A 22,036-nucleotide genomic window follows, 5' to 3' on the forward strand; every position below is an offset into this window, starting at 1 on the left:
TTTTGACGTGGCCCAGGATGGGGCTGGTTTTCTGTCAAGTTTCAGATCTCCCTGACTGACAAGCCTTTTCCCCAGCCGGGAGAGGGCCGGCGCAGGAGCCGGGCCCGGCCGGGCCGAGCCGCCCCCTCCCCGCGGCCCCGGGCGGCGGCGGCGGCGGCGGCGCGAGGAGGGGAGGGGAGGGGAAGGGGGGAGCGGCGCCCCGTGCGTGCCGCAGCCGGTCACGTGGGCGGCGGGACCGGGGCCGGGGCCGCGAGAGGCTGAGGCGGCGCTGGCAGCAGCGATGGCGGCGGCGGCGCTGGGCGGGCTTGGCCTCCTGCGCGCCCGGCTCAGGCTCGCAGCCGCAGCCGCCGCGACCTCCGCCGCCCTCGGCCGAACCGGCCACCGCGCGCCCCCGCTGCGCGGAGGCGTTGCCGCCGCTGTCCCCTCGGCCGGGAGGAGCTACGGCTCCCAGGCGAAGGAAGAGGAGGAGCTGCGCGTCCGGTACCTGGACGATGAGCACAAAGGTAACGAGGGAAAGGCGGCTCTGCACCTGCCGTCCCGGCCTGGCCGGGGTGACCCCTGCGGGGCAGAGAGAGGGCGGCCCTGGGGGAGCTGTCCGGCGGCGAGGGGCGGGAAGAGAGCGGTGGCTCCTCCTCCTTGTCACCGCGGCCGGGGTTGCGTCGCAGGGTGCTGGGAGCTGCCGATGTGGCAGTGGCAGAACTGGGTCAGCTTGGTCCTTCTTGGCTCTTCGCGTAGAACGGCTCGGGTTAGAAAGAACATTAAATAGTATCTGGTTCTAACTCCTCCGCCATGAGCAGGGACACCCCGTACTGGACCAGATGTGCTTAGAGCCCCATCCAGCCGGGCCTTGAACACCTCCAGGAATAGGGCATCCACACCTTCGGTGGGCAACCTATTCCAGTGCTTCATCACCCTCACAGTAAAGATTTTCCTCCTATTAAGTAATCTAGACCTATATTCTTCCAGTTTGAACCAATTCCACCTTGTCCTGTTGCTACATGTCATTATAAATAGTCTTGCCTCATCTTTCATGTAGGCTCCCTTCAGGTACTGGAAGGCTGCGACTAGGTCACTTCCAAGCCTTCTCATTTCTACACGGAACAGTTCCAATTATGTCAGCCTTTCTTTATAGGAGAGGTGTCCCATTCTTATCATCTTGGTGGCCTCCTCTGGAGTCACTCCAACGGTTCCATGTCCTCCCTGTGCTGGGACCCCAGAGCTGGATGCAGGGTTCCAGGTGGGCTCTCACCAGAGCAGAGCAGAGGGGCAGAATCCCCTCCCTCCCCTGCTGCCCACACTGCTTTGGATGCAGCCCAGGACACGTTTGGCTCTCTGGGCTGGGAGTGCCCATGGCTGGGTCATGTCCAGCCTCTCACCCACCAGCACCCCCAAGTCCTTCTCACAGGGCTGCTCTCCATCTGTCAGTGATGATACTGGGGTTTGTCCTTAACACTTGGTCTTGTTAAACCTCATGAGATTCCCATGGGCCCACTTCATGAGCCTGTCTAGATTGCTGTGGATGTCATGTCCTTGAGGTGTGTCAACAGCATCACTCCTCTTTTCCAGAGTACTGCAGCATACGTACCATGTTTGTGAGGTACACCTCTGTGAACTGGCATGTGTTTGCCACTCTACTTGTGAGAAAATGAAGTTTATCAGCAAATGTCTGGACAGACATCAGTTTTGTGCTTGTGTGCAGGTGGCAGAGAGAGCATAAAACTGATATCCATGTTTTCTGTGGTGGAAGGTATGGCTTCAGTATTCTCTTATCTCATGCCATTCTCCTAGTAATCATCTCATCCTCCTTGCTTTTAGTGTTGTCAACTACTACTCACTTTTTTCTACTCAGCTATACCAAGAGTCTTATTTTAACTCACCTGGTTTAAAAAAAAAAAAAAAGAAAATCTGTGCTCCTTAATGACGTGCAGCCAGTGCATCACAGCACAGACACTTTGTACTTCCTTTTCTGATGTGATGCTCTCTGGATTTTGAAAGTGTTCCACTTCCTTTGGTGTTTGTCACTTCCCTCCCCTATGGATGCAGCAGGGCTAGGAATGGTGGAGGAGAAGTAAGTGCAAACTCTGTTCCTGAGGATTTATTTCTCTAGCCACGATAAGTATACCTGCTTTTACGGAGAGGGCCATAGTGTAGGGTTTTGGTATCTGCAGCATGTGAATCTCTTTACATGGAGAATATATATTGGAACCACCATGTGTTGAGATGTACAGTTTAGTTTAGGTCTTTGAGCACATTAACTCAGCTTTTTCACACCTGCTGCCAATTAAGGCAAATACCTGTGAGTTGAGTATGCCTGTACATAGATTTGTATACATATACAGAGAGGTAACTTTAAAACTTTGAATTTTAGTATGAGCTTAGATGATTATTCTTTCTTTTTCAAGGGAAAACTGATGTTGTGCTTTCATCTGAGGGCTGGTTTTTGTCATTATTTAGGATTGATAGTAAAGATGATATCATCTGGTCCTGAAATTATCTTCTGTCTTGTAGTTCTGTTTCCAACTCTTTCCACTTCCTTTAAAATTTACTACTTTAATCCTGTTTTTCCAGCTGACTCTGAAACTTGGAATTAGTTTAAAACATCTATTCAGATTTTTTTTGATTATTTTGAGTTAAGGAAGAGATAAGACAGGAGCAAAGAAGAGTTTGTAAAATGTTAGAAGAGTGTTTTTCTTTGTTTATTTTGTGCTTCACCAAGAAGTGGTAGAAAATACCATGATCCTACATAGTAATCAACTTTTATGTCTATTACACAACAAACATAGAGTTAGGCAGTGTGTTTCAGCTGTTGAATTGGCTAGGAATCATTGTTTTTATAATGTTATGAAGATGTTTCATACTGAATATGTAGCCTAAAGCCCAAAACTTGGAGATGTTAAAGCAGCTCTTGCTATCATAAGGAAGGATTCAATCAGTATATTTTTAATTTATCAATTCTCTTAAGTGGAAGGAATTTTCTTTGGTATTGTCTTTCAGGACATAGAAACACACACTGTTTCTTAGAAAAAAGATAAGAACAAGGATGTAGAATTAGGCCAGAAGGAGACATTAACTTCATATGCCTTCTTCAGCAGCACAAAGAGCAGGCAGCATTTCTACAAAAGAAACATGGCTCTACTTCCTCCCTGTAGTGCTAGCACACACTCTCCTCCTCACCTTGTATGCCAAGTTCATCTATATTTTTCTGCTTACGGCATGTAATATCTCTGCTTAATGAGGACACCAGCTCTGTAAACACCCCTCTAGTCTTTCTTGCTCTTCTCTACCCTGCCATTCCTTGATCTACCATTTCGTGTTCTTGACATCCCCACATGGTACTCTGGTGCCCCTGTGGCCTCATCACACCATCCCATTACATACTTCTTGACTTGGTGCATGCACACTCAGACCCTGCTCTCTGACTACCTTCTTTGGCACATACATGCTTGTTGATGCTGTGGTTGTGCTCTTGCACGTGCCGAGCATTTCCATGTTGCTCAGAGAGGACTGGATACTTGGGAGGAAGGAAAACTGGCTGTACCTGCCTCATGTACAGGCATGTGTCTTGTAGTGCTAGACAAATCTTTGCCTGTAGGCAAAGTAGCAAACTGTTCTGCTTCATATCACTTCCATGGGATTTGCATACCCCAGGTCTTGGGAAGTTGTTAAACATGAAGTAAAATGAGACTATGTTTGCAAAGGCTAGTTATTGGAATTTTAACTCAAGGCATTCCAGCTTCCAAATTTGAAATCTGACCAGAACTAGAATACAAAAGGTGGGGGATTTTTGAAGAATGTGATTGAAAAATACCTGTATATTCTGCCCTTGTTGCAACTTGTGAAGCTCTTAGTGTCAGTTTTCTGTGAGTAAAGATGACTGTCAGTGTATTAATTTTTTTTAAATTAAGCATATATCTTTTACTTTATTTGAGATTCTATTGGATCATCACTAGGCCTGAAATGTATTACAGTTATTGACATTTCAGAACTTAGCCAAATTACATTAGTGATCCCATTACAAATTTAAATGACCCTAGTGCTTTGGATTTTTAAGTTATAGGTGCCATGGGGAGAAATATTTTTTTAGTCTTGACTCCAGTGTGACAGTGACACTTGCTGGAATATGATATAAATATTTTTAAAATTTAGATTTTACACTAGAATGACTTCTTATGGTCAAATTTCCCAGCTGGTTTTGGTTCAGTTTAGAATAAGACAGCTTTTGGTCTTCATCAGTTGGAATTTTAATATACATGGAATGGGCAAAACAAATACAGTCTTGGTTGAAGTTGTTTGCTCAGAGGTTGGTGTGATAGCTAGCTGATAAATTGGAAAAACTTCCCATCCCTTTGCCGTGTTTAAAGCAAGGCTGAGCAGGTGAGATCTACTAACTTAAGAAGTGCAGAAAAGAGTTAGATCAGAATTTAGAGATGAAACAGGCTCAGATAGGGAATTCTGAAGAGTGTTTGGTGCTTTTAAAAAGTGCTGGTTCGTACACATCTGTGTGATTTTTCACTTAAATACTTCTTGATAAGGTAATTAATGAAAGCCACGAGAATTGTGCATGATATATTCACCATATGTTCCTGTTTTGCTTAAGAAACTACTTCAGAATAATAAACATCTAAGTCTACTTGTATGCCTTGGTGTATCTGAGTAGTTAAGTGAAACAAGCTTAAAAATAACCTACTTTGATCCCCCTTCCACTTTTCAAAGCACAATTCAGACTTTTTAAAATATTTTTTTTAATTATGGAAAATGACTTGTGTGTGTATTTAATGCAAATAAATAATAAAATAAATACAAATAAAAAGAATTCTGCAAGTACTTTATATGCAGATGTAGTGAATCTTTCAAACTCTGGCAAAATGTCTAATATTGGTTTAAAGACAAGATTAATTTTTAAGTAACCATTTAAATGTGTTTCTACCAAACACTGAGAATGATCTTTTGATCTCTAAAATGTGCAAGATAAAAGAGATAAAAAATATTATTAAAAGTAAGATCTCCTGTGTGCTGATACAAACAGTAGTTAAACCAGGATCTAACCTCTTCACTTTATTCAAGTATTAAATTTAGTGTGTGCTTTGAAACCAGGATGTTTCTGGAAATTTATGAATATTTTAAAACTATCCTCCAGATACGTATGTATTCTTATTTCAGTGAAAGACATTTCTTACTTTTACTATGCTTTCATTTTATAATATAACTTTCTTTTTATGATATAACTTTTATAATATAAGTTGCATTTTCTTTTTCTCTTGAACACTGCTAATTATACCACAAGCAGCTTTCTCTTTTGACAGGGGCAGCTTGCAAGTAGAGAATATATTGTACATTTATGTATGCTTTTCCTCTAATGGTTGGCTAGGAAAGTAGTATACAGGAATATTGCTGCTTATATTAGACAGCACTGGGAATCATTGTCTCTTGGAAAGCCTAGCCAGTTAAGATGAAGTTAGTTTTCAGTATGCAGATGTATTTTTAATAGATGCACATTGTGTGCTGAAGTGTGTCTCAGAAATAATGAGGGGATGACTCCAAGGAAAAACTATGACATTAATATTTGGTTCAGCATTATGTGAATGCTTATTCCTTCTTAGTAAATCTGTCACATTTTTGATACCATACAGATACACCAACAAAGCAAAGACTACTACTGCTATAGTACTACTACTAATTTCTACTACTATTTATTAACGATTACTTTTTAATATATTTTCTTTCACAGGTAGAGTTTTCAAACAGTTTATTTTAACGGATTTCAGAAACCACATATATATGTGTGTGGTTTAGGAAAAATGAACCATGATTAAATGCTTTAAATGTCAATGTAATAGGTGTTATTGAAGAGTCACCGCCCTCAGGTCAAGTCCCCCATGACTGGAAAAAGGGAAACATTGTACCCATGTTGAAAAGGGACAGAAAGCTGAAGTCTGGGAGCTAGTGACCCATGAGCCTCACCTCTGAGCCTCACTTCTGTGCCTCCCCTCTGTGAGGAACAGATCCTTCTAGAAGCTGTGCTGAGGCACATGGAGGACTGGGAGGTGATTCAAGACAGCCAGCATGGCTTCACCAAAGGCACGTCCTGCCTGACCAACCCACTGGCCTTGAATGATGGAATTGACTCCATCAGTGGTCAAGGGAATAGCTACACATTTCATTTATCTGGACTTCTGGAAAGCCTTTTGCAGAGTTCCCCACAACACCTTTGTTTCTAAAGTGGAGAGAGATGGATTTGATGGATGGACTTTTCAGTGGATGAGAAGTTGGTTGGATGGTGGCATCCAGAGTGTAGTGGTCAATGGTTCAGGGTCCTGATGGATGTCAGTGACAAGCAGTGTGCCTCAGGGGTCTCTTCTGGGACCACTGTGATTTAGTATCTTCATTGATGACATAGATGAGGGGATTGAGTTCACCTTCAGCAAACTTTTAGATGATAACAAGATGAGTGGTGCAGTTGACACACCTGAAGGATGGGATGCTATCCAGAGGGAGCTGGACAAACTTGGTAAGTGGGTCCATGAGAATCTCGTGAAATTTAAAAAGACCAAGTGCAAGGTGCTGCACCTGGGTCAGAGTAACCCCTTGTATCAGCACGGGCTGGGGTTGAGCAGATGGAGAGCAGCCCTGTGAGAAGGACTTGGGCATGGGCACTCCCAGCCCAGAGAGCCAAATGTGTCCTGGGCTGCATCCAGAGCAGCGTGGGCAGCAGGGGAGGGAGGGGATTCTGCCCCTCTGCTCTGCTCTGGTGAGAGCCCACCTGGAACCCTGCATCCAGCTCTGGGGTCCCAGCATAGGAGGGACATGGAACTGTTGGAGTTGGTCCAGAAGAGCCATGAATATGATTTGAGGGATGGAGTACCTTTCCTATAAAAAAAGTCTGAGGGAATTAGAACTGTTCATCCTTCAGGATGGCCTACTGTGACATTCAATTTTCTGAAGGGAGCCTGTAAGAAACATAGAGAGGGACTTAAAACTGAAAGAGAGCAGGTTTAGTTTAGATATTAGGAATAAATTATTTACTTTTTGGGACTGAAAGTCATTGCCCAGAGAAGCTGTGGATGCCCCATCCCTGGAGATGTTCAAGGCAGTGTTGGATGGGCCTGTGGACAACCTGGTCTAGTGCAAGGTGTCCCTGAAGGAGGCAGGAACTAAATGATCTTCAAGGTCCCTTCCATCCTCAGGATGATCAGATCTTGTAGTAATGGCATATCAGAACAATAATGATTCAAATGTGACTGTAAGGCATGGTCTTTTGTATATATATCACTGCAATATGTAGGTATCCCTTGCAAACCTTTTATACTTTTCCTCTTGCACTTCTTGCTTCATATTTTTTTCGTACTTAAATGAAAACAACTAGGTGGGGGCCATCTTTATCTTTTACTTCTGTAGAAGAAAGCAGAAGTGATAGTTTTATGACTTGATATAACACTGCTAGGCAAAAATTGACTTGTATGATTTGTCTTCAAGGATAATTCCTTTGTATGAAAAAATCTTTAAAGTGCTTTAGTGTTAAGTGGAGGTTCCTTCTGAATACACTATTGTTGGTTGTGGAGTAGCAGTCTTTCAGCTCCAGTAGGGAGAAGAAAAATTCAAGTGTCATTAAGTGTTATTGCCATTGAGTATAACATGCTTCTGAAAAGGATGCTATTTTCTGACTGAAGTATGGTTTGGAGTAATAGCATCTCTAGTTAATTCAGGCATGCGATTTGTAGTGCCTGAAAATCAAAGTGAAGTCAGGGTGAAGGGTCTTTTTGTTGCTTTAATGTAGGATGATGCTTTTGCCTAATCTACTTGTGTTGAACATATGGAATATTTGAATTTGGAGTGATCCTTCTCCTGGAGAAGAAGTTGTAACAGCTGAAGAAAAGTGCTACACTACCACTCCTTTTTGCTTAACAGCATGTAAACAGATTCCTATGCAAGTGCTGAGTAGTGACCTTTGTGGGTGCTCCTGTATGAGTATCTCCAGCCACAGGTATAAGCGTGGAAATTCAGCCTTGTAGAACAAGGAACGAAGGTCATTTGGGTTGACCTGGCTCCACTCCCCTTTTAGGAGGGACCTATACTTAACAATTGACTACCTTAAGAGCAAGAAAGGCACGTGTGCTTTATTACTGCATTTGACACTATTTTTATTTGAATCTTGACAGCGGTAGCTGACAAATGGAAGACTTTGTCTTCAAATTGGTAACTGCAGAAGGAGCAGGAGCTCTTTTAAATCTTGTCATGTGTGTGCAACGTACATGCAGGAAGAAGGAGAGGAAGGGAGCTCAGACACTAATGAGTCAGTCCTAAGGGAGGACAGGTCTTCCAGAAATAGAAGAAACAGTATGCACTGAGATGACAAGGAAGGCTACAGGAGCATAATTATGTATAGATTGTACATTCAAAGCTGAGTGGTGAAGTAGTAATCACCTGGGCAAACAATGAGTTTCTGGAATTCTGTTTTTTCATATCATAGCTTGGTGGCAATACTGTGGGCATTTTTGTTTGAGACAGAGCTTCCTTTCTGCCTTTCATTCCTGGTCCTGCCCTAGTCCTATTTTCCCCCTTATCCTTGCATTTTCTGCATAAAAGGTCCTGACTGATAAAATGTTACCTGGGCAGGATCGGGACTGTGTGCTGGTGTTTTGAACTCAGGCAGTTGTGTGGGTTCAGGCAGTAATTGTCTAAAAGATTGCTATAATTGTGATAAACTTAGGCATTGCCAAAATAGACTTTTCAGAATTTTCCTCTTTGATATTCATGCCTGTTAAGGTGAGTAGGGCATAATAAAGAAAATTTTTGTTTCTGCTGCAACATTCAAACCAATGTACAGGTAATCAGTTAGACAATTGATCTGTAACTGGGCTAAGGGAGCTGTGACTGTGTCTTTGGAGCCATGTACCAAGCACTGAGCTTGATTTTCGTGTTTCAGAGAGAATTTTTTGTTTGATTTTGTTCCTTTTTAAACAAAAATACCAATTTTTCCCATTGGTGGCATTCTTTCTATGTTTATGACTTCCTTTTACCTGTACCAGAGTTGCTGGTCTTTGCTCTGATAGAACTTCATGCTTTAAAAAGTCTCTGGAGATAGTCTCTCTAAATATGGAAATACGTGCTTTACAATTAAGCATCTTTCCTGATGGCGTGTCAGCACTTCGTGCAGAAACATGAAATTTGTGCATGCAGTTGTGTAGTTCTACATTCAACCTTTGTAAGCACTGTTTTCACACAATGATGTTATGGCCCTATTTTTGTTATTAAAGTAAGTGTAATTTCTGTTGAGTATTGAAAAGAATAAATAATTTTATTTTCTTTCAGAAACTCAGTAGTGATTACACTAGCATTTTTTTTCAATCCTCAATGCCTTTTGTATAATTTCAAAATAATAATAATTTACATAGATGATACATATTTCACTCCATTGTAACAGTGATGTGATCTTTCTTCCTCTCCAGGAATTGTGGTGCTTGGATTAAACAGATCTCATGCCAAGAATGCACTTAGCAAAAATCTTGTAAAAATGGTAAGTGAAAAGAATAGTTTTTACTATAAAGGTGAAGTATTGGAATGAAGCACTTTAAAAAGTGTTTGGTGATTCCCCTTCCTCCTTTTCTCTGTAGATGTCAAAAGCTGTGGATGCTTTGAAATCTGATAAGAAAGTACGAACTGTTGTATTCCGGAGTGAAGTCCCGGGGATATTCTGTGCTGGTATGCAAACTTAATTTTCCTAAAAAGCTGGAAATCTGTATTCTCTTATTGCACTAAAAAAAAAAACAAAACAAAAACCAAAGGCCCAGATTCCAAGGAAACATGTCTTTTTCGTATATTAATCTCAGTAACAAACAAAACATTTTTAAATTATTTTCCTCAATTGCTAACACAAATCAAATATTGGGTTTATTCCTTCTGTGTCATAAAGTATTTCAAAATATATAATAGTTTAACCATGATAGTGAAAAATCATTTAATTGATCTAGAAACTCTTGCCAGTATGTCAAAATGAGGTGCAAATAATTTGAGGCCATATAAAGAGGCTTTGTAGAAAGCTGTGTCAAACCTTTCTTTTAAATGCATTAACTTGAACTTTTAATTAAAGAAACATATGTAAACTTAAAATTTCATTATGAATATGCATGTTACTGCAGGCTGAATGTATTCTCAAATTAAAAACAAATCAAAACAAAAAGCACACATCCCAGCCCACAAATCCAACAGTATATAAATCTTGCCAAAGTGCTCAGAAAAGCAAGAGCTCTCAGCTACCAGATGCTGGGAAACAGAATTCGCTGACAAGTCAAGATCAATTCATACAGCAGTATCTTTTATGAATATCAAGCAAATAGTCTTCTTATTTAAAAATGTTTCAACCAGATCTTACTTTATTCAAATTTAATTTACATCCATTTGAAACGGAAAACAGACGTAAAAGAACAGTTTGTTCTTTCAAGAGAACAGTTCAAGAGAACAGAACTAGAAGAACAGTTTGTTCTTTCTAATGCATTAATAAAACTGTCAAGAAAGAGATCAGTTCTGAAATTTTATTTTTCTGATCCTTTTTGTAGTTGTTATTCTTGATAGCCCAAATAACATAATTAGTTTAGTTTTAAATGCAAAATAGTCTTTCCAGTTTTTAAATATGTAGCGTACCTAAGCACTTTTTGTTAAGTTTAAAATTCTTCTTCTGGCTTTTAGTAGGCCTGTTCTCATGCTGATACAGTTTTCACTTACAAGACTTGTGAAAATAATTGTTTTGGAAAAAAGGGAATAATCAATTCAGTGCTTAGTAATACATATAAATAGGTTAAATGTGTGTGTATTAATCAGCATATTTAATTTAAAGGTTGTATCTTGTTTTAAATCAAGAAGTTTTAAGTTTTAGTCATCTCAGAAAAAAACCTCTAGTTTTTAAACTGTTGAAGAATGAAGCATCAGAGCAACACATGCAAATGATGTTTCAAGTTAAATGTTATGTACTTGAAATAAAACATGGCTGTTGGGGTATTTTAAAAATGTTTTTTATTTGACATTCTTGAATTTTGTAGTAGTGGTGTATTGGAAATAGGAGGGCAGAAATACTGATTTTAAGGGAGAGTATCTCAGGTATGCTTCTATTATTGTTCTTACGAGCTCCAAGTATGCTTCCAGTATTCTTTGTTAGCTGCCTTTTCCAAGCTGTTTTGGGATAAAGATTCAACATATTCATTGCTGCTTGTTTATCTGGCTTAGAAAGCCAAGCAATTCAGAGTATGTATTAAGACATAACAACAGAGAACATACCAGGACATTAGGAAGGAAAATTAGTCCTGAAAAGAAGATTGTGAAAGACAAAGGCTGGGTAGCTATATTGGGATCTTAACCTGGGGAGTAGAGACGGGGTGTGAACTAGGTGGCTCTAATTTTAAAAAAGTGATGGGTGAAACAAGTGTCCTAAGAAAGGAGATTCCTGTAGCTGAACAAGTGAAATAAATGGTGTTCTAACAGTGGTAACTGAAATTTAGAATGAAACAGAATTCTTGAGGCAGAGTTTGTTGATGAAAATTGCACAGTGGATGGATGGATTGTTTCAGTAGGTGACTTTAATGGGTGTCTCTAAAGAGAATGAGAATAAAGGAAGCATAATGAGATCTGGAAAAAACAGGTTAACAGCTTAGGGAAGTAAGATGAGGAGAGGAACATACTGGATGTAAGAAGGCAGTTTCTGGAGGGAACTCAGGAAATTCAGTAGAACAGAAGAAAGTGTTTTCAAAATTAAATGTTAAAGGAGAATATGTTACTTCAAGAACATTTAATTTCCTTAAAAAATGCAAGGATCATCTTGTGAAATGTCACATTTTCTTATGCCTTATAGTGCTATTTAGTTAGGCTGAACCTGGAATGTTTTTATTTTTTGTATTTCCTCAATAATGTTTTCTTGCTAACATGTGTGGGAATGTACGTTTTTAAAAATACACTTTTATGATTATTTTTTGGACCACCATCTGATGTTTTACAGACCGCATATTGGGAAACTTTGTCCTAGAATGTAGTTCCCTTTTATGTGTGGAATGAAGTCCAAGATCATTAAATCCTGCCATTCCTTAGCTATCAACACATATCTGTGAAAGCCACAAGCCAAGTGTCTTGTTTCCTTCTAAGGCCTAGTCCACAAAACATGACATCCAGCCATTTTTCTGAAAGTAGCAGTGTGGATGATTAAAATATTTAAACTCTTTTGATGACTGATGTAGATTTGGGTATGATTTCAAATTATGATATTTTCACACGGTGAAATAGGAGGGGGACAAAAATGGAATTGTATAAAGGAATGTAGAGATGTGCCAGAAATCATATCCTTTCATTTCTGCATAAAAATTCACTTTGAGTCTTTACCTACTCTTTTCTTTGTGTCTCTTTTTTAATACTTCATACATCCATGGGTGGAGAAAGCTCCTCATTAATGCTCTAGCACTGATCAAAAGGGACGCCCAGAAGTCAAAGCCTTGAATGTCTGGGGTTAAGGGTGTCTGTGATTATGCATAGGCTATGTCTTTGAGTAGTTATGTCTGTAAAGGCTTCTTGTGCTTCCATTAGAAATGCTCTGGCACGGAGTCACTTCTTGGCTCCTTTCTTTCTACATCTGAAATCAAGTAAGTTAAGTATTGGTCTTTCTGGAGTGAACATGTATGACCAGTCCTGGCCTATGTAAGCTGAGGCTATGTACTTGCACCATTCTGCAGCCATAGTAGGTGAATCTGTAAAGGAGTCTTTTTATTTCCTGACAGTGTTCCATTCTTGAGGAAGGCATAGGCTTATGCATGGAATAAGGCAGATGTCCCATGTGTAAAATATCTGTGATCAAGTAATGATGGGCTGTGCTGTGTTCACACAAGGTGGAAAATTACATTCACATAGGCAATTTGAATAGCTTGATTTTTCATTATTAACATGATTTTGACATATGTATATTAGTGATACTGCTGAGGTGCTTTTTGTGAGCAGATTTTTAGGCTTTTTTCATCTTCAAAATATTTGTAGAGATAAGTCTGCGTAACAGTGTTGGATGATACAGTACTGGGAGGAAGAGAGGAAGCAGTATCCTCAAGTTGTTTCAAAATCTAATTTTGCGTTGGTGTGTTTGCAGAGTAGATAAGGTTTGAAGAGACTTCAGTGATGTCATCTGGTCTGACCTCACTACTCAATCAGAGTTATTCTGGAGACAGTCTTAGGGCTTCTTCTGATTTTAATTACATGAGGTCAAAAAAAAGTACAAATAAAATACTTGCTTAAGAGCTATTTTTTCAGTTTTCAGAGAGTATTTGAGAATGGCTTTCGTCTGAAGAGAATTGAACAAGCTAATATTGTACCTTAAAGCTTTTGTTGTTCAATTTTTTAAGGCTTTGAATAGAAGCTGAGATAATATTTATAAAACTTCTAGTTATTATAGAATTTTACATTTGGATATGTTTTGGCTGAAGCTGAAGACTGCTGCATGGTTCTAGGTCTCCTGCTTTCTTCTGTTTTTTCCTATCTCACCCACTCTTGTCAGTATGTTTGATGATGTGAAATAGGGATTATGCTATATTTTGCAATTGAAAACTATGGGATCAAGTAATAATCCTTCCTTTTAAACAGTTTTATGTGTTGATGGTTATAGTGATTAAAGAAACAGATTCTGATTATATTCTTTTCCTTCTACCTTTTTGCTTTCTATTCCTTGTATTGTTGTTTTTCTTGGTTATGTCATGTTCCTCCATCCCTCTTCATGTCCAGTCAAGAAAGCATAAAAAACCATATTCTTCATGTATTTGTTTCAGGTAGTAACTTACTGGCCCATAGTTCATTGGTTCAATTTACAGCTCATGCTGATAAATAAACCCCCTTGCTACTGTTTTACCATTCAGAGTAGTACCTTTGGTGCCTGAACCAGGTACAACTGCTTAACCAGGACAGTTGCTTAACTCTTACTGTCCAAGTCCAGTCACAGATCATTTCTCTTAAAAATCCACATGTGAGTTGTTCTCAGTTTCCCTGCATCCATCTGTTCTCTGTTGATATGCAGAAAAAAAGCCTACTATCTCCTTTAGGAGAAAAGGACTAGAGGAACACACTGCTTCTGGATTTTGATTTGCCTGGGAGAGTTAGGAGAGCTTTCTGTTTTAACTTGTAACTTCTTGAGACTTTTGTGGTGACTGTGTTTAGAGGGTAAGTATTTAGAACTGTCTCTCTTCAGGATTGGTTTTTCAAAGTGAGCTGGACTGTATGATAGATATTTTGAGGTTGATGGGTTATTTGCTTTGTATATGTGTGCATACGAAGAGAGCAAGCTTTGAAACAATTTTTACTGTTCTTTGGAGACCTTAGTTCAAAAATCTTTGAGAGATATCAGAATATAGACAGTTAACTTTTTGCTGTTTTTGTAACAGGCTTTCAAGACAGTTTGAAAAATTTTGGTATTTGAGCTCTTTAGACCATTTTGACCTAAAAGTTACTGCAGCTCGGCCAATAAAGTCCCTTCTTGGAAAAGCAGAAGAAATCTCTGTGCCAGAAAAAAAAATCACCATTTGAATCTGTGGTATGAGTAAAGCCAACCCAAATGCTTTTCCTGTTGGCATAATTTGTCTGCATCAAAATTTTGTTTCCATCAGAGCTGAATTGGCTATATGGAGTTTAATTCCTGGCTGCCACTTCCAGCTGGTGCAGTTTTTCTGGCAGAAGTTTATGAAGCAGACAAGCCTGGTAGAGCAGATCCTTGCAGACTTCTTTGTTTATGAGGTTTTAATATGGAGGAGTAGAGGAGTTTCATAATAGCTCTCAAATACTTGACCTACTCTTATTTTTATAGAACTAGCAGGAGTAGTAGGGAGGCATTACTGTGGGTGTAATCTCCTTTTTTCTTGCAGTCTCTGTTATGCAAGCAAGAAGAAGTGTATACTTTCCCAGACCATATTTGGTTCTCCAGATTTCAGCTCCTGCACCAGAAACTGAGAAAAAATTTTGTGTATTACTCCACTCTTCCCTCTTAAGCATTCAGATCACACATGAAGATGTTTTAGTGTCTTCTGAATATTTCTGTTGCTGCATGTACCTTTCATTTCCCCAGATAAATGCCTTACGATGTAGACTGTAGCTGGGTTCTTTCCTCTTTCTCATTCCAAGCTTTCACCAGTGTTCAGATGCCAAGCGCTGTAGACAGTTAGACTCAACAACAGTTGCATTTCTCCTAGATCAACATCAGTGACATGAAATACGTAGGTTGGTCAGGTCAGCCATGTGGCAGCTCTGTCTTGTGAGTGTGCACAGTCATCTGTTACATTTGGGTTCTACGGCTTGCTTTGTCCAATGTAGGTGATTTTGCTTCTTAATTTTGATGTCGTGTTTCTGGATGATTAATTCCCGTCATTATTTTCTAGAGTGCATGTTGAACAACTGAGCCAATAGAGAGTGCAGTTAGGATTGAGGTTTGATCCTCTAGTCTATATACAGAAAAAAATCCCAGTAAGAAAAACTGGTTTAAATATCTTTCTTTTGGAAGTACCTTAGTCATCTAACTCCAAATGCTCCTCTACTACCTGACAACACATACTAAATTTCAGAAGTAATTAGAATGACAGTGGATTTTTCAGAGCTAAAAAATGCAGAGAGGAGTTTTCCAGGAGGTTTTTCAGTAAGAATATGAAAATCTAACAAGGTTCATTTTTTTTGATTTGCAGAAGACTGACCCATTCCTGATGAGGAAGCAGGCACAAAGAATATGATAGGAAATTGGGTGAGACTGTACTCAACAGTGCAGTCTTCAAATCAGCATCTAATCAACTAGGAAATTTTATGTTAAGAATCACTTGTCTGTCTTCTCATTGGTTGGTGCAATGCCTTACTTGAGAAAATGATAGAATTTGGTTTCCATTTGTTAAGATTTCTGAAAGTTATTCTCCAGATGGGAATGCAGCTTTTAAACTAATATATATAGTTCACATGAGCCTCTCTGAGAAAAGTCCAGGAGCTGTCCTGGTACTTGACAGAGCAAGCTGCATCCAGTTCCAAAACAGACCCGTGACTGCCCGATGCTGAATCTTTAAGAGATGCTGCTGGCATCTCTATGATAACATATATATTAAAAATTGTGAAGAGCCATGTGCAGCAGCCATGAGAGAGGAGTGAGAAAAATATGGAAGAGGAACAGCCCTGCAGACCCCCAGATCAGAAGCAAGGAAGGGGAGGAGATGCTTAAGTGCCAAAGGAGAGATTCCCTTGCAGCCCAAAGACAAGACCATGTCATAGCAGGTTGTCATCCTGGAGCTCATGGAGGATGAATCTGGAGCAGATATCCACAGTGCAGGCCATGAGGAACCCCAGGCTGAAGCAGGTAGACACACCCTAATGGAAGCTGCAGCTCCTGAAGAGCCCAGTCAGGAGCAGGGTCCTGGCAGAGCTGTGACCTGTGGGAGAGCAGCCTATACAGGACCAGATGCTCTGGCAGTTGTGGCCCATGGGGGACCAATGCTGGAGAAGGACTGTGCCCTGTGGAAAGGACCATGCTGAAGCAGATCCTGAAGGACTGTGTCTCCCGTGGGAAGTCCTGGGAAAGACTGTATTGTGTGGGAGAGATTCTGTGCTGGAGCAGGAAAAAAGAGTGAGGAGGAAAGAGTAGCAGGGATGAAGTGTTATGGTTGAATTGCAAGCCCCACTCCTCCTCCCTTTTGCTCTGCACAATGGTGGGGAGGGGTGGGGGAGTTAATAACAAAGTTAAGCCAGGAAAAAAGGAAGAACGAATGGTGGGGAGAAGGTTTTGTTTTTCTTTCTCACTGTGTACCTTTTATTGCCACTAAATTAAATTTATCTTTCCTAAGTCCAATCTGTTTTGGGCATGATGGTAGCAAATGAGTGATCTCCCTTGATTCACGAGCTTTTAATTGTATTTTCTTCCCTATCTTACTGAGGAGAGGAACTGGCAGAGAGCCTAAGTTAACCTACACATCCAGTTATTTTCCAGATTTTTTTTTATTGTCCAGATTTTTCAAAGTAAGATTGAGGGAAGACCTTTATTCTTGAAGAGCTATGAATTGAGGTTGGATTAGTTATATAAAGTCTCAGAGGAAATGGTGTAAAAAATAGTCTAAAATAAAAGTAGTCAGGAAGATTTTTCTCCAGTTGAGTGAGTAGTGACCAGAGCTGTGTAATAAGTATGCTATAAAAGTTAAAGTGGAATATCTTCAGCAGGAAAGACTAAATCTGTAACTACTTGGTTCTTTTTTTCTGTTCCTTACTTGAGGGGCAGGATTTTTTTTCTTAAGGCTTGTGTATGGCTTCTGTTTAGATGACTCAATCTTCCTACCTTGTGTGCCGTGAAGACTTGTGTATGAAATATATTGTGTGTCCTTTTCCAGTTTGGAAGTGCTCTAATGACAACTTCAGTTTAGTTACTCCTTTAGTATCAGGAGCAATTTATAAAAATATTGTATTTCTGTCTGAGAAGGGATTCCATTGTTTCACTGAATACAGATGGTTTGAATTGAAGGTACTTTCAGCCAGTGTATACTTGTCTCCTGTGTCAAAGATTTCTAAGGGTCTAGTGAAAGTAAAGACAACTTAATTCATAGCTAATATTACCATAACATAAAGCTTTTTTTTAAAAAAAAAAGCTTCTGGCAATTGGATATATATATATTCAGCTGTAATGCTAGTTGTGGATATTTCTATGCCATTTTTCTTCCTTTTTTGGTCTTGAATGACCTGTGGACCATAGCTTACTATGATTTGTGCATACAAATAAAAAAAAAAATTAAAATCAGGCCATTAGTGAAAGATAAATTGTGAGCTCTAGCTAGAGAGTCATCTTTTTAGCAGTATTTTTCTTTGATTGATGCAATTTTGAGATTTGCTTTTTCAATATGATGAAACAACATCTGACTTCCTTCTCTTCTGTGGCTTGTGACATCTGATAAAAAAATGGAACTGTAAAAGTTTATTTATTCCAATGATACAAACATTCTTCTTTTTCCTTCGTCAATAGGATTGAAGCCATCTTGAACTTGAGATCCATGCTGTTACTTAAAATTGACTAAAAAGATCCAAATCTGTCTGATTTGGTTCTCTGGTTGTATGGTGAGCTTTGCCAAACCGAATCAACATTTTGTAGAGTTACCTAATTTGATTGATCAAGCTAGTGCTTTACTGGTATAATATTTACCAAACGCTGGACTCTGCAATACAGTTATGTGGAAACACAGCACCTACTTCAGTCACTGGAAATGTGAGATTATTTTGTGTGATGGATATCTGTCTTTAGAACTCATTTTGAGCAACAGAAGGCTATACTATATTTGGTATCATTCAGCTGGCTTATGTGTTCTGGGGAGTATACAAGCAGGATTAAAGTGTATCTTTGGCTATTGGAGTCCATGGTGTTTACCTGCTGATTAAAAAATATATTTAAAAAAAATTTCTGTTTTAGTATTTTAACAAATTGCCCTGGCTTTTAGTCCATTACAGCAAACACACACAATTAATGTGTGTATTTTATGGAAATATTTTTTCCAGTGAAAGCCACCTAAAATCCTTAAAATATTAAGTTCTAGGTAAAAGATCTATTACTGAGGTAGTAGTATTTGGTTAGTTCTTTTTCCAGAGGAGGGTAACAAGAAGGGGAGTGATTTTCCTAAAGCTATGAAAAATTATAAAAGCATGGGAAAAAATGATCAAATTGAATCCCTAAAATTGTCAAATTGAAATATTTGGTACAAAGTAATTTGTTATGTCTGGTGAAGTAGTTACAAATAAATATACTGATGATAAGAGAAGTTTATTTGTTTGGACTCTGTCTATGCCAATCAGAATCATGCTCAGGATATCCTCTAGGTAGCTGTACAGAAAACCTAGGGAGACAAATGTCTGAAAGAAACAGTTGGCCGTTTTTGGATTGCCTTCCTACACCTTGTTTATATTATGTTGAGTAAAAATTTTGGAGGTGTAGCTTGCTTTTTATAATAGTAAATTGAGGATTTGAGTCTAACTTTAGAGCTAAGACTTTTATAACCAAATGACTGAAAGTCATTTAATGAATGAAAATAAGTATAACCATATAGCTTACAAATAGGTAAATCAAGTATCATCCCGAACAGCTGGAGAACTTCAAAAGTTTCTGGAGATGCTTGAAATTGGTGCAATGCTCTAGATCTTTTGGATTGTTACAGAAATAATAAAGAAGTTTCCAGAGTAGAAATTTGTGGTGACTTAGTGTCCAAACTTGACGCAGGCAGGAACACTGAATATCTGGGATATGCAACTTCAGCATATCCCAGAATTTAAATAAAAGTGACATCTTGATGATTATGAAGCAATGAAAGGTACCTCACTGGAGTACCTCGCCTGACTACCTAGAACAGAGAAACACACATACAGATCTTACTTATAATGCTATAATGAGTTTTCAAACAGTGAAATATTTTCTGGAGTGGATATACCAGAACAGACTAAATTAAAATTGAAAAGATACCAGATGATGCGGAAGATTTTATATTGGGAAAACTGTGTTGTGCAGTGTCCCTAGATGGTTGGACAACTTGTTTTCCCATTTGCTCTTATAAAGAGGCTGTGCTTTCTGGATATTTTATGTAAATATTTTGAGAATAATCAGAAAATACTTTCCTTTGTTTGTGTTTTTTTTTAAAGATGCTTCTCAAGGGTTTGCTCCTCTGATGTCTTTGGTGATGTCACTGGCTTATTGCAGTTTTGGCTGCTTGGGAATGTATCTTTAGTGGCTATGTATGTGCTGCAAGTGCAGTGCCTTTCATTTTTGACTTTAAAAAGTTGTTCTGTACTTTTTCTGTAAGGTTTATCCAAACCCATATTTCTTAGGTTGCATGAGTTAATGAATTCCTATATTTCATATAGTTGTTATAGTTAGGTTTGACTTTTGGAATATAGTCCTTGTGGAACTGCTTAGGACTGCTTGGGAGTCGTATTGAATTTCATGAATAAGTACTCACATGCATCACACTTTTTTTTTACCCTCCTTTTTTATCCTGTATCATTGAAGCATGTAATTAGAAGACTATTGGCATACATGACACCATGTAAGAAATTCCTGTAATTGCTTACATGTTAGAGATGTGTAGATGAACTTTACCATCTTAAAGAAAGACTTAACTGGAAACCTGCATAACTATCACAAGACCGCTTCTGATGTTTGTGTGTGGATCAAAGAGAGGACTGTGGAATTCAATGCTGCTGAAGTCCTTGGTTTGATAGGTTAGACTAGTGGACAGGATACTGTATCTGAACAGTTTTGTTTCCATGAAAGTGAGTAAAGTCTTCTTGAGATTCTCCTGTCCAGAAAAATTCTTAGTATGGTATAATTTGTCATCTTTAAGCAAGCTATAGTTGGTGTCCTGCAGGTGTATTAAATATTGTTGATTTGATATCTAAACCTACAGGACTAACTGTGTAGTTATTGTTGGTATCTTTAAGATCTTTGAAGTCACAGGGCAGTTCAGATGAGTCCTCTGATATCCTTGTATATATCAACTTTCAGATTTCTGTATCTCTCTGTAGCTATTTTGAAGTATATGAGTTTTTCCTCTGTGGTTGATGTGTGTACTAACAAATGCATTAATTGCTAGTGGTCTTATCTTTAAAACTTGTACTGGTCATGTCTGGTTTAGAGTTCACTTCCCACACAGCAGTCCATATGGTGCTGTGTTATAGATTGGTGACCAGAACAGTGTTGAAAAGATGCCAGTGTTTTATAGTTGGCACTGAATGCATGACATCAAGGTCCCCTATGCTTCTCACTGTGCCAGTCAGTCAGCTGAGGGTAAGCAGGAGGCTGGGGCGGGGCACAGCTGGCACAGATGATGTGAAGTGAGCAGAGCAGAGGGTAGTCCGTAACATACGAGGTCATACTCAGCAGTAAAATTGGGTAGTTGTTTTTTTCCCAAAGTAGACCTTGTTCAGGACTGGAGAGACATTGGTCTGCTGGTGGGGAATGGCTGCTTTTGCCTAATTTGTTTATTTCTTTTTTCCCCTTGTGCTTATTAAACTGCCTTTATCTCAACCTGCAAGGTAGGTCCCCGTCTCCCTCCCCACTGCTTTTGCCGTTCTTTTCATTTCTCCATCCTGCTGTGTAATGAGAAAGCAACTGAATGTGGGCTTACCTGCTATCCAGAGTCAAGCAGTACAAAACTATGGATTTGTATCACATGAAAAATGAAATCTGGAGTCATTAGCTGGGTTAGTTCCAAAAATGTCCTGTATGGTTATGAATACCAACATTGCTATCATGCTACTGTACTCATTTTAGTTTTGCTAGAGGGATGCTTGAAGTCACTTTAAGCCTGTTCTGACAGGTGTTACAGCCCAAGAGGGTTATTCTTTTTCTCCATTCTATTTTCAGAATACAGTGGTGAATTCTTAATTAAGAACTTAGTATTTAGGGAGGTGCTCTTTAGCTATTTTTAATCTAAAAGTACCATTAGCACTCTTCTGGTAGAAACACGGGTTTTGGAAAAAGATTATTTCTGTACTTCTAGCCCTTCATGGTTAGCAGTTAGAGAAATTCTGAGATGATTTGTGGGTATTGTTATTCTCACTGCTTCACATATTGCATTTTTTATCTTGGAGTCTGAAATTGTAGCACCTTAGAATATTAGACACTGGATTATGTATTTGAAATATATTCCTGAATCACAAAATATTGTTTGACTGTCTTTCTTAGTAGACTTTCATCAGCAATGTGGTGTGCTTTAAGCCCTTCATTTCAAATCTTGGAATAGAGAAAAAGTTGTCTATATTTAAGATACAAAACATTTAATTTTTCACTTTTTTTTCCTTTTTATCAGATCTCTTGAGAGCTGGGTTAATATCATAACTGGCATTAAGACAATCCAGGAACTTTATCTTTTCAAATTACTTGCACTTTCTGTAATAAATACATTTTTAGATTTCCAAGACAACTTTGCATATTTTGAAATAGAGTTTTATATAATTGCCTGGAAAACACAAGAGGACTGTGTTAGGTAGAATTCTGTCTTTTTGTAATAGCATGTTGTTCATGGTTTGATGATGATTG

General features: G+C 39.0%; 1 protein-coding gene across 3 annotated transcripts in view; it reads left to right on the plus strand.

The window, feature by feature from the left end:
* The first annotated feature begins 210 nt into the window (after nt 1-210).
* AUH (AU RNA binding methylglutaconyl-CoA hydratase) overlaps nt 211-22,036 on the plus strand; it is a 113,175-nt gene continuing 91,349 nt past the window's right edge. For 2 of the 3 annotated variants that reach the window (XM_054652035.2, XM_077172228.1), the window contains exons 1-3: nt 212-503; nt 9,447-9,514; nt 9,612-9,699. In XM_054652035.2, the coding sequence (XP_054508010.1) occupies nt 281-503; nt 9,447-9,514; nt 9,612-9,699 (379 nt within the window). In that variant the 5' untranslated portion in view covers nt 212-280. Of the gene's footprint in view, nt 504-9,446; nt 9,515-9,611; nt 9,700-22,036 lie in introns of all 3 variants that reach the window. The other variant, XM_077172230.1, reaches the window with a different exon arrangement.

This window comes from Agelaius phoeniceus, chromosome Z, assembly GCF_051311805.1.
Source record: "Agelaius phoeniceus isolate bAgePho1 chromosome Z, bAgePho1.hap1, whole genome shotgun sequence".
Taxonomy (NCBI): Eukaryota; Metazoa; Chordata; class Aves; order Passeriformes; family Icteridae; genus Agelaius; species Agelaius phoeniceus.